This window comes from Canis lupus, chromosome 24, assembly GCF_048164855.1.
Source record: "Canis lupus baileyi chromosome 24, mCanLup2.hap1, whole genome shotgun sequence".
NCBI lineage: Eukaryota > Metazoa > Chordata > Mammalia > Carnivora > Canidae > Canis > Canis lupus.
Window position 1 is genome coordinate 44132702 of NC_132861.1, and position 13433 is coordinate 44146134.

The window sequence follows — 13433 nt, forward strand, 5'->3', positions numbered from 1 at the left end:
CCAGAAATACGATTCGGGGTGCAGTGGATGCTATGCAGGCAGCAATACCGTATCATATGACACATATCCTGACTGCCTATTTTCCTAGGACACTCTGGTTTTTGTCAAACCTCTTTGTTTTCTTCCTGATTTTGTGGTAACTTCTTTTTTTTACATGGAGCACAATGCAGGACTGGAACTCACCACCCTGAGCTCAAGACCTGAGCTGAGCTCAAGAGCTGGACACTTAACCCACTAAGCCACCCAGGTGCCTTGGGTAACTTCTGATGTCACAGAAGCTCAATGCCTGCCTGGTGATCAGTGATTCCCTGTCCAAAAAGCAATCTGTACTTTAGCAATACAGTGTGACCTTTGGTTAATATTCAGTAAGATGGCACATTTTAAACATCATCTTACTTTTGATCATTATTCCTTTTCCTAGTTACAAAGCCCTATATTCTGGTGGGACTATTTCAGGCTAAAAATTTGTTAAACTCTAAGGAGTTTCCCCTTTTAGTTCAAACTGAAACAAAATGTTCCTTTAAAGTTCTATCTACATTCATGTTAGATTTGGATGCACAGTTTGCTAATGGATTTTTTTCTTTGTCTAATGATTCTGAGCAAGCCTAATCCTAAAAATGATGAAGGTGATGATTTATTAATTTAACCTTGGTGTATTACACAAATAACTCACCAGATAAACCTCTTAGAATGGACAATACAGTAAATATATTTTACATAAATATACTGTTATGTACTATAAAGTAAGCACATGGTATAAAAAATATATATAAACTAAATGCACTGCTAAAAACTTCTAAGGGAATTATGGGAGCAACTGAAATTCAGAAACCATAAGTTGAAGACGGATCTTTGATTTCTTCATAGATATATTTTTTTAAAGATTTATTTGAGAGAGAGCAAAAATGTGCATGAGTAGGGGGAGGGGTGAATCTCAAACAGACCTTCTGCTGAGCATGGAGCCCGAGGTGGGGCTCGATCTCAGGACCCTGAGATCATGACCTGAGCTGAAATCAAGAGTCTGATGCTTAACCAACTGAGCCACCCAGGGGCCCCACAAAGAGGAGTAAATAAAAAAGAGAAAAAGTCATGACTCATCGGTCTACGGTTAATCAGCCTTTTAAGCTACGACAAGTCACCAGATTGCAGTTCAGGAGCCCGATCATGTTGTCCATGTAACAGAAGAGGCCAGAAGCGAGCTTTTCTGTGATACTGCCTGCTTCTGAAACACTGCACGAAGAAAACATTTGGGGGGAAAGGAGGGAGGTGGAATTCCCAAGTAAGAGCAGATATTCATGTCTGGAGGAATGTTGTATATCAAAAAGAAAGGATTAATTGCTTTACTGATACGAACGCAAGTTGGTAACTGTCTGACTTTCTGGTTCATCATCTCTCACATGGTGGAGCTTCAGTCATTTAGGACTTGCAGACGGGCAAAGCCAGCCCTAGAGATGGCATGCCTCCTCCATGGTTACCAAACACAGATAGGGTCAAAGTAAGGAAGTTGGACCCAAGTGTTCTGCTTCTGTTCCATTTTCTCATCATTGCTGATGGTCAACTGGCCTCTCTAAGGTCAAGTTAGAGTTTCACTAAAATGAAAAGAATTCCCCACAGTCTAAGGACAAGGGGCAAAGGAGGTAGAGGGGCGGTTGTCTGGTTATGATTCCCACTTTTATGGAGGAATCCAGAGTTCTGGGACGAGATGCAGACTTTCACCTCTTCAGAAGAAATCTGATTTTGGCCTGTTTTCTACATAATAAAGCTGCAGGCAACACCAGGAGGAAGTCCTAATTTCTTGCCTGCCCCTGCATCTCATAGGTTAGGTGAGGAGAGGAATGATCTGAGGTGACCGTGGCATACAGTCAAGGATGAAAGTAGGTAGTTCATTGAACTCCCGGCCTCTTAGGGTAATCCTTCACTGCAGTAAGGAGTTCAGAGCCTCTAAATCAATGACTGTCTGCCTCGGCTGAGCATTGGAGTCACTTAGGAGCTTTAAAAAAAAAAACTTGATGCTTGGGTCCCATCCCAAGACGTTCTGATTTAATGGCCTAGGTGCAGCGTGAACAGCAGGGGTTTTAAAAGCTCCTCAGATGGATCTGATGTGCAGTCAGGATTGGCAATAGCTGGTCTAAAATCTCCTTAGCAAGAAAGTATCCTTCTGCAGCCTGTAGATTCCCCCAACATGGCTCCCACCAAGAATTATTCTGAGGGTATCACCAAGGCTGCTGTAGATACGACTGAGGCGATTACATGTTGTTAAAAATTGGGACCTTTGGCAGGAAAATGGCGAAGCCCATGCTAGCAATGAATGAAACAGGAATCAACTAAATTTCCTACATGCAAGCCACTGCCCAACAGAGAGATAGTTTTCAACTCTAACATAATTCACAGATTTTTTTTTGAATGTAGAAGAGAAAACCCAAGTGTGCTTACAACGATTAGAAAATGAGAACAATCTATATTTATTCACTTCAAATATATTCTCAGTTCTCATCTGTTGTAGGGGCAGGGAGTGTGGTAGAGTAGACACAACTTTGGAGGCCAGTGGGCCAGCTTTGAAGCCTGTCTCATGCTTATTCGCTGTTTAACCTTTCGTAAGGAAGTCTGTGAACCCTGCATGTCTTCCTTGTCAGACAGAGGACAGTGGTCTGGCGCTGGCGTTGCAGTGGGATCAAACGAGAGCCTATGCATAACGTGCATGTGGCACGCACTACGTGGTAAATAAAGGAGAGCTCTTCTTGCAGGCTTCTGGCTCGGAAAACACCCAACAGATCTGCAGCCACCCTGTATCAGGCAGTTTAAGATAACGAACAGCAGTTTAGGGTCACGATAAGATAAAAGACCTTTTATTTATATAACTATGAGCCTTGCTGTGTTATGATTTCCAAGACACAAGATATTTATCTGGCAGGTACCTTTCCTGTAGAAAGGTTAGTCTACAAGCTGAAATCACACTGCTCGGGATTCGTGGCCTCGCAAACAGAATTCTGAATATATAGTTACTTACCTCCCAATTAAATTCAAGAAGACAAACACGTTTCACCATCGCCATGAATCAGGTGTTCTTATTTTGGAGTCATATTCAAAATCATTTCCAACAATTGCAGGACTGGTTAGCATTGCTTATTTTTGTAGGACTTGTGAAACACAAAATTATATCTAAGACAACCTCACTGGACGATTTGGAAAATAAGGGGACGTTTCCTATCCTGGCCTTTCGCAGAGTCTTCTTTTCTGTGGTAGACACAGACTTCCTAGATTGAATCTCTAAGTATTTTGGTTTACCCCAAAGTAAGATTTTTTTTTAAAGGTTGTATTCTTGGAGCACCTGGGTGGCTCAGTGGTTGAGCATTTTTGCCTTTGGCTCAGGTTGCGATCCTGGTGTCCTGGGATCAAGTTCTGCATCACGCTCCCCGGAGGGAGCCTGCTTCTCCCTCTGCCTCTGTCTCTGCCTCTTTCTCGGTGTCTTTTGTGAATAAATAAATAAAATCTTTAAACAATAAACAAAAGATTGTATTTTTTTTAAAAAAGATTGTATTTTTAAGTGATCTCTACATCCAATATGGGCCTTGAACTCATGACCCCAAGACCAAGAGTCCCATGCTCTATGGATTAAGCCAGCTGGGCTCCCCTTAAGGATTTATTTTTAAAAAGGTAAAAAAACTGGATGGAAGGTTTTCTAGAAGTACAGTTTTCCTTCGCCGGCTTATTTGAGAAGGCTGAATCACATCCAACATAAAACTAGCATATTGCCTACACTGCGTTTTTCATATGACAGTGCTAGTCTTAACCAGGCCAACTCAGGGTTGAAGGAGTCAGTTCCTTAATGCTGCAGGCAAGAATTTACCGGCAATTCCCTGACACACGTAACGGTGCCCTTATGTAATTCTAAAACTAGATTAGTATTAATTCCCTTTGATAAACACGCATACTCCACACACATCTTGAGAAATAACACTTCATCCTTGTTTTTAATCGTTAGCAGTATCACCATTATTAATATTATTTGTATTATCCAAATGATCACTGCCTGCATGCCAGCCAAAATCAACAAATCTCTGAATCGGAGTCAAGGAATTAATTACCAATGTGGAAATCACTGAAAAGGGAGATTCTCATCAAGCACACAGATGCCTGTCATACGCAAACGCTCACAGAACTAGAAGAAGATTTGAGGCCATCTATGTTTCCAGTGTGATTTCATGAATACTTGAGATTAAAAAAAAAATTGATGTAGAGGTGCCTGTTTGGCTTAGTCAGTTAAGCCTCAGACTTTTGATTTCGGCTCAGGTCATGATTTCAGGGTCCTGAGCAGGGCTCCGCACTGGGTGTGGAGCTTGCTTAAGATTCTCTCTGCCCCTCCCCACCACTGGCATGAACATTCTAAGAGATAAATAAATAAGAATAAATGTAAAAAAAATTTTCAATGTAAAAGTATGGCTTTTACATTCAAGAGATAAAGTAAGGGAAAACACCTGTTATATGATAGATGCTTATTAAAGGTTAGTTGACAGTAAAAATTGTCTAGTTCCCAAAAGGAAACACATAGGCCATAATAACATCTTATAGTTATGATAACTTTCTAGCTTGGCATCTCCAACTGCATGAGAATTGCTTTCAGGGACACCTAGGAGGCTCAGCAGTTGAGCATCTCCCTTCGGCCCAGGGTGTGATCCTGGAGTCCCGGGATCAAGTCCCACATCAGGCTCTCTGCATGGAGCCTGCTTTTCCCTCTCCCTGTGTCTCTCATCAATAAACAAATAAAATATATATAAATTAAAAAAAAAAGAATTGCTTTCACAGATTGGTGTGTGGTGAGGTTTAACAAAATACATTATTATTCCTTCCTGTTAGCTAGATCTGTAACTTTTCTAAAAGCACTTTAATAGATTTTTCAACAGTGTGTGATCAATATTTCAAATTAAATCACCAGAACTCTGAAATAAGATAGTTACCTGCCTTTTATAGTGTTTTCCCTAAAATTTTTATCTTTTACCAATATTCATAAATGTTAAGTAAACAGACCTGTAGTGATATATAATGAATAGTAGCAGTCAAGAAAACAGAGTTTGGGGCAAAAGAGTTTTTTAAACTATCAATTTTTAAGACACTCCAAATGTTCATAATATTCAAACAGTAATATCACACAAAAGGACACGTGTTGAGTGATTCCACTTCTATCAGGCGCTGTCATAGAGACTAAAGGCAGGAGGGTGGTGGTCAGGGGCCAAGGGGAGGTGGGAATGGAGACTTGTTTCACGGGTGCAGAGTTTCAGTTTGAGACGATGAAAAAGTTCTGGAGGTGGATGGTGGGGATGAATGCACTCAGTGGCAATGAACTGTATACCTAAAAGTGGTTAAAACAGTGAATGTGATGTTATATGTATTTTAGCCTGAAAAATAAAATAGTACCATCATTAACATGCAGTGTCTAATATTTTGACAATCTAAAACATTACCTACAGCAGAGAATGGTCAACTTATAATTCAGTTTTACAACAGGTTGCACGTGAACATACCCACAATCAAAGTGATGCCCATGCTGAGGGAGCTGACCCATGCAGTCAGGCCACGGCTCTGATGGAACTCTTCAAGCCATTCCACGTTGAGGACTCCCAGGGCCATCTGGGAGCCCATAATGAGGATGTGCACAAAGAAGGAGGAAAGAACCACCATCCAAGCCCATCCACTGTCAATGTTTGGATGGGACTTAAGTGTCTTCTTATCTTTGGGGTCATCTTCAAAATCATACCCAATGTCTTCATGACTTGTATACATTTTCCAAGATTTTCTGAAATACACATGACAAATAATTTCCTTGAATGTCAAACCAAAAGTATCTTTATCTTCTTTGGACAGCTCTACCTCCCCATTGTAACCAAAGTGGCCTTCAGATTCATCCTGTCTTCATGCAGATTTGGAACACTCCTGACATTTTTTTTTTTTTTTTTTTACTGCCAAGTGCTTTTGTTAAACCTGTTTCATCTTTACCGTCATCTTATAGGTAAGCATTACTATCCGCATTTTAAAGAAATGGAAATAGACCCAGTGAAGTGAAGTGCCTTTCCCAAGTTCTCATGGCCATGAAGTATGGCTATCCCAGAACTTAAGGAATCGAATCCATCTATTCCTGACTCAAAAGCCCATGCTTTGTGTGTCTGTTATTGAGATGGACACTGATAGGTGACAACAAAGATGTCACAGAAGGAAGACACCTGGCTCTAAACAGCCTTTCAGGGTAGCTTTGCCTTGGTAGAGCCCTTAGCACGGCATCTGGTTCTTGTTTTGTAGGTCCAAGTCTTCAGTTTGTTTGGTAGAGTGAGAGAGGATTTGCCTCAGGAGACCAACTCATATGAACCAACTCAGGAAAGAGTAGTAAACTAGAAGGCCAATTAATTAATTTTTTAAAATAGGAGCTAGAACTTTCTAATAATGGTGATACTCAAGTCTGATACACAAGACACATATTTTACCCATTCCACCTACCCGCATTCCAGCATTTCCCTGGGAAACTAGAAAGTTGATTTAAAAATAGAAAATCAGGGCAGCCCCGGTGGCTCAGCGGTTTGGCGCTGCCTGTAGCCTGGGGTGTGATCCTGGAGACCCGGGATCGAGTCCCACATTGGGCTCCCTGAATGGAGCCTGCTTCTCCCTCTGCCTGTGTCTCTGCCTCTCTCTCTGTGTGTCTATGAATAAATAAATAAAATCTTAAAAAAAAATAGAAAATCAGACTAAAAGCATTTGGATACTACAGTGATGTCTAGGTTACCAGTGAGATTACCAGGGAGCCAGAGGCTAGATCATGCCTGTGTGCCAAGTCAGGAGCTTAGAGTTTCTCTTGCACATAATGAACAGCCAGAGGCTGAGTCCTACAGGAACCAGACATGGTGACCTGTGCTCTACGCAGATCCATCTCCAGATGTTAGGAAAAAAGGCTTGGAGGCTGAATGGAGCTGGAGGTGGGTGGCGATGCCAGGTCAGGCGAAGCCTCTGGCTGCATTTTTATTTTTCGGGATGAAAAAGAAGTATGTGTATAAGAACTGAGGATAAAGAGTAAAAGGAGGAGACAGAGACAGTAATCCTGGAGGAAGTGGGACAGGAGCATTGGTCTTGATCTGCAGGAGCAAAGCAGAAGGTGGATGGAGATGACATGCCAGGTAGTGGGATGAGAAGTTACACCTGACGGTCCGATTCTTGGGTGAAGTAGCAAGTCAGGTCACTGGCTGAGAATGAAGAGGATGGTGGTTATGAAGGGGTCTCAACGTTCAGGAATACGGAACAGACTGTTGCCCACAGCAAGTGGAAGTGATTGTCGGGCAGTTCTGAAGGTGGAGCTGAGCCCTGCAGCTCTGAGGGTGCGCAGCACCAGGTACAGGCCCTGGAGGCCCTCCCCCCAGAAGCTGGCAACGAGAGCATCATCAGAGGAGAACTTTCAAACAACAAGAAACGACTGATTTTGGTCTGCCTTTTTATGATCTCGATGTGCCAGCAAATCTAGACAACGTCCCTGATAAAAATACTCTCTGAAAAAAATCTTTTGCTGGTCAAAGTTCCAAATAATTCTGTTTTAATTTTCTATCTGTAAACTTCAAATCAGGGTGGTGCTATTACTTATCCTTCCGTAAACAGTCTTATCCACGGGAAGTAGTTTAGAGAACTCCTAGTTGTACTGTTGACCCCGACACCCATCTGGCCCCAGCTACACTGTACATATGCTCCGAGGGTAGGTTCCCAGGAGATCAGAATTGCCGGAGCATCTCTGTGGCACAGCCTGGGTCTGCAGCAGGACCTGCGAGATGCACTAACGTGTAGTTACTGTAGGGATGAAGCTCCAGAAGTTGAGTTCTTTATGCCTACTTGGAGCTTTTATTTTGTTTAAAATGTAACATAGCAAAACAAGTGCAAGACTGCAAGGCGAAAACCTTTCGCGTAGAGAGTAAAATTTGCAGTCAATACATGAAATGTTTTACTCAATCTGCACGATGTCTTTAAAATAGAAATCTCTTCTTTTTTCAATTATTTTAAAACAGAAGACAAAGGGCACCTGGGTGGCTCAGTGGCTGAGCGTCTGCCTTCGGCTCAGGTTGTGACCCCTGGGTCCTGGGACCGAGTCCCACATAAGGTTTTCCTTCAGGGAGCCTGCATCTCTGTCTGCCTATGTCTCTGCCTCTTTCTCTGTGTCTCTCATGAATAAATAAATACAATCTTTAAAAAAAAACAGTAGACAAAAAATAAGAAACGATGATGAAAAGAAATGAAACGAAACGAAATAAAATGAAATGAAAAGAAATAAAACGAAGATTTTTATGAACCACTACATGGTTACTACTGAAAATCCTTTGGTTGCAATGGAGGAAGGAGATATAATAAAAAAAAATAATCCCAAATACATGAGAAACCCCTCCAAACAAAGGTAATTGTCTTTACCTTTTTTTAAAAAAAGATTTTATTTACTTATTTGAGAGAGAGGGTGAATGAGAGAGCAAGCAGGGTAGAGGGAGAAGCAGGCTCCCCACTGAGCAGGGAGTCCGATACGAGGCTCCATCCCAGGACCCTGGGGTCATGACCTGAGCCGAAGGCAGACACTTAACTGACTGAGCCACCCAGGCGCCCTGTTTTTTATTTTTATTTTATTAAAAAAATTTTTTGGTTTGTTTTTACCTTTTTTAAAGGATATGTGGTCCATGAAACTTAAAATACTCTCTGACCCTTTATAGGAAAAGCCGGTAGATCCCTGGACTGTGGCTTTGGTTCTGGCTAAAGTTTGTTGGGAAGAAATGGGTGCTGGGAAACCAAGGATGCCAGTTTCAAGGATCTGTCCTGAGGCTCATCTCGATTTTCCCTTTCCCTCATGCCTTGTCCTCATTATTATTTTTATCTTTTAAATGACTCTATGTCCTAAACACCCATCCAATCCTCAACCCCTACACTTCCTGCCCACGTTGCTCCTGTCTGCCTGGGTCCTTTCCACTTCCCCGTTCTGCAGACGGCTGGGAGGGATAAGATAAAGTGCTACCGTGCCATGTGATTTCTCCATGCTGTCAAGATAGCTTTAGGATCAAGGCCAAACCCCCTTTGCCTCTGCCAGACTCCCACAGATTCTCCTGCTCTCATTTCCCTGCCTTTGACCTTTGCGCTCCAGCCCTGCTGAGCCACCTGCAGCTCCTTCACCTTGCACAGGGTCTTAAGCCTTGGGGCACGGCCTTCTCTTTCTCTTTTGGGAACGCACTTGTCTCCTTCTAACACCCTGCTCCTTTTCTGCTCCTCCCTCAAGATTCAGCTAAATACAATAGTGAAACCTTGACTCGGTGAGAACCCCCTTAACCCCTGCAAACATCTCTAATCTCTAACATTAGAGTATGTGTTAGATCAACCAATTGTTGTACAAGGCTGTTTGAAAACATGGAAAGAAGGGCACTCTAAGGTGCGAATTCTACACAGGAGGCTACAACTTGGGATATGTGCAAGAATCCCTTTGTTTTTGTTAAAAATAGGCATCCAAAGGAGAAAAGACTGGTGTGAAAAGGATAATGTTGAGGGAGATTATTCTTTGGATGATGGTCTTAATGGACTCTTCCTCCTTTTAATCTGTCTTGTTGGTAAAAAAAAAAAAAAAAAAAGAAATCGCAATAAATATGTATTAATTTTATAGTAACAAAATAAAAGTCCCTATCTCTATCTTTTAAACATCATCTGGGTCAGCTTTTTGCCTCCTGTAGATTAGTGGCTGAATTGTGAAAAAGAAAGAGGATGATTCAAGAGTCACTTCCCTTAAGAAGTCTACTTTGCCACTACCCTGCTCTTGAGACCCTGGGGAGAGGACAGCCTGCCTGGGGACAGTCAGCAATGGGACAGCCCTAGTTTTTCAGAGCTCGCAGCCCAGACAAGGGCTGCACTGGCAGGAGGCCCAGAGAATAAGCCTACAAATGGATCAGACGGGGTGGGTGTTCAGTGGTTGTCTTCCCTCTGTCTCTGCTACTTACATGCAGCATTCCGAGAAGCCAGAAAGCAAAGGATCAGGGGAGTGACTGGCCTACATGAGTAATAATATTTTATTTTTTATTTAAAAACATTTCCTAAAAATATTTTATTAGTTTCAGAGGTAGAATTTAGTGATGCATCAGTTGCATATAGCACCCAGTACAACTGGGTGATGGGCATTAGGGAGGGCACTTGATGTAATAACATCATTTTAAATCCGTGGGATAATGCTCAGCTCTGTTTAGTGAGACAAAACAACACAGCCTGGCATTTTCATAAAGGCCATTTACATCTATTTTTTAAAAATAATAAGCCATTTACATCTATGAAAAAGTTTGAAATAATAATATCACGAAAGTTATCATTTTCAACCGCTGAGTTGAAATAGTAAACATTTTCCTAAGCAATGTTAAGAAATTGATATGCTCACTGAATTATTTATTTTATGGGTTAAGAGATGGAGATGCCATTGAACTGCTCTCAACATTTCCGTTTCATTTGTTCATAAATAAATGACATCGGATAGTATTTAATTGCCACGTTTTATCCAAGGGACGCAAGGGTGCATGTAGCGTACAGTAGCCAATGCAGAGCACTGGTGGAGGGTGGGGGTGGCTAAAACGAAGTGCTGTCCCATCTTCAGGAAGTCCCTAAAGATACACCTGGCAATAGAACCATCTGCATTTCATAGCTCACTCTCTCTATAAGTAATTTCTGTTTTGACTAACCGCAGTTAACTTATTGCCCAACCAGGTTAACGAAAGCAAAACACAATAGGAAAATACATTTCTATCCCCTTCACCCCACGTTTGCTTTTAGCATTTGCATAATTATAAGATATAAAAGAACCATTTGAGTATGATAATCCCAGAGAAAGAGAGAGAGTGAGAGAGAGAGAGGAGAGAGAGAGAGAGAAAGAACACAAGTGAACTAGGGATGGTTCTGGGCCACCCTGTCCCCAGGCTCCACATCTTTCTCCACCACATGGCCTTCAAGCTCTCCCACCTTCTCCACATCCTGACACACGTGCAGAACAACACACACGTGGTTCACTGGGGTAAATGGAGGCACCGAGTGTGGAGCTTCCTCTAGGATCAATATGTAAGACGGAGCCCAATCCAGGCGGCCTGCTGAAGGCTCAGCCTGTAACATTAAGCCTTTGCACGGAAGACCGTGAAGGAAGGCAATGGGAAGACCAATAGCCAACCTTCCACTTGCACCATGTGGGAGTTCACAGATGGTGGCAAAGTCATCCTAAACGCAGGGAAATGAAGTAACCCCTGAAAGCTAGGAGATGGAGGCCGGCTACATATTTATGTGCTACCACGTCGAGGCGAAAATAATTTAGAGCCAGCTGTATCTGAGATGAAAATTAAATTCAGTTTCCGGGATCCCTGGGTGGCGCAGCGGTTTGGCGCCTGCCTTTGGCCCAGGGCGCGATCCTGGAGACCCGGGATCGAGTCCCACGTCGGGCTCCCGGTGCATGGAGCCTGCTTCTCCCTCTGCCTGTGTCTCTGCCTCTCTCTCTCTCTGTGACTATCATAAATGAATTAAAAAAAAAATTTAAAAAAAATTCAGTTTCCGCAGCTCCGAAACTGGAGTAAATCTGATAAGCAAATCCTTCACTCTTTTAACTTGGCTGCTGGGGCTCCGTGAGCATGCGGCGGGGGCTTTGCCAATGACAGGCAAAGGGGAAAGCGCTCGGGGAAAACTAAAACTACAACCTCCAGGAAAGGTGGGCAGAGAGGGGTGGTAACTGGTTCTTCCTTAGATGCGGGGCGAGGGGCGCGTCAACCTCCACCTGGGCTTCGGGATCGTTAGCCCGGAGGACCTGGGGGCACAGGAAATCGTGGGCCTTAGGGGGCGCACTTGAGCCCTGCAGGCTGAGCAGGTTAGAGCCCCGCGGGCTGGGGAGCTGCAGTGCGGGGAGGCCCGCTTGGGGGAAACGGACACTTGCCCTGGGTTCACGGTGACCTGGGGACAACTGCACATATACAGGCCTTCTGGGGGGCCAGGGGCTGTGCCGAGTGGCTTCTCCACCCCGATCTTGTCCGGTTGGCAGTAAGGCCCCATTGCACAGACCAGGAAACTGAGGCTATTTGTCGAATGAGGGCAGTGAAGTTTAGAGGTCAAACTAGCAGGTGGTGCGGCCGGGCTTGCGGGATTCCAGAGCCTGCTTATCCACCCCCATCTCTCTCTCTTACACACACACACACACACACACATGCACGCCAGACAAGGCGACGAGGAGCCCTCCTAATCCTCAATAATAATCCTCACTCATCCCCGTTAATTGGTCTGAATCAACTTTTCCGCGCAAGGAAACCGGCTTAATTAATTGGAAAACGGAATCCGGTTCCTTGGCCTTGGCGCCGTGTGCCCGGGAATGGCCGCCCCGGGTCGCCCCCCCCCCCCCGCCCCGGTGCCCCTCTCCTGCCCGCGGGGGGGGGGCAGCCCTGCGCGCCCCGCTCCCCGGCTCCGCGGTCTCCCCGCCTCCCCGCGCCCCGAGCGCCGCACCCCGCGCACCCGCGTCCCCCGCGGACTCGGAGCCCTCCGCACCCCGCTCGCCCGCTGTCCGCCCCGCTCCCCGCCGGGTTCGAGTCCCCAGCTGCGCCCGGGCAGGCGGGAGGGGGCCCGGGGAGGGGGGAGCCCGGGGAGGGGGGCCCCGGGGAGGGGTCCGGGGGTCCGTGCGCCCCGGCGGCCGGGGGAGCGGGGCGCGCGTCCCCGCCCGCAGCTCGCGCCCCCCGCGCCCCCGCGCAGCCCTGCCCGCCGCCGCCCGGCAGCCCTCCCGGGCCCGCCCCGGGCCTGCGCCGCGCGCCCCGCCGAGCCCCCCGCCGAGCCCCCCGCGGGCCAGGGCGGCCCGGGTGCAGCGCGGCCTCGGGGTACTCACCGCCCGCGCGGCGCGGGGCTGCGGCCTCACCGGGCTGCCGGCCCCGATGCCCGCCCCCGCCGGTGTCCTCGGCGCCCCCCGAGCGGCCGTCCGTCCGGAGCCGCGGCCGGGGGGCCCAGCATCCCGGCCCCCGCGCCGCCCGCTGCCAGGCCGGGGGAGCGCCCGCGAGCCTGGGTGCGTCCCGGGGCGCGCGAGCCTAACCCGGGCTTCCTTCCAATCCGTGCAGTTTCAAATCTCCACGCTCGTTCATTCCTATACCGGCTAATTCTGGTTTGGCAGGAAAAAATTGCAGTCATCTCACGTGCACACTCTTGTGGCCGGTTGAAGTTTAGGGCTTTGGCTCAGGCGGAGGCTCTGCACGTTTCTAGACCCGAGTGGAGGCTCCGAAACCTCACCCCACGCGCGCCCGGGGGCGGGGGCGGGCAGCGTCTGCCCTTTGACCGAGAGCAGCGGGGGAGTGAGGAGCAAACCCGGGAAATACGGCCCTTTGCACAAGGACCAGCAGGTGGGCAGGCCCCCGGTCTCCTTGGCCCGAGAGGCCTGAAGATCCCCAATTCCAGGC

The 13433-nt window shown here is 46.1% G+C and overlaps 1 protein-coding gene across 1 annotated transcript in view; it reads right to left on the reverse strand.

The window, feature by feature from the left end:
• Positions 1–13211, reverse strand: part of SLC16A14 (solute carrier family 16 member 14) — a 31019-nt gene extending 17808 nt beyond the window's left edge. The window contains exons 1-2 of the mRNA XM_072796583.1: positions 12872–13211; positions 5520–5791 (exon numbers count right to left, since the gene is read on the reverse strand). Of these exons, the coding sequence (XP_072652684.1) occupies positions 5520–5778 (259 nt within the window). The 5' untranslated portion in view covers positions 5779–5791; positions 12872–13211. The remainder of the gene's footprint in view (positions 1–5519; positions 5792–12871) is intronic.
• Between the last annotated feature and the right edge of the window lie 222 nt (positions 13212–13433).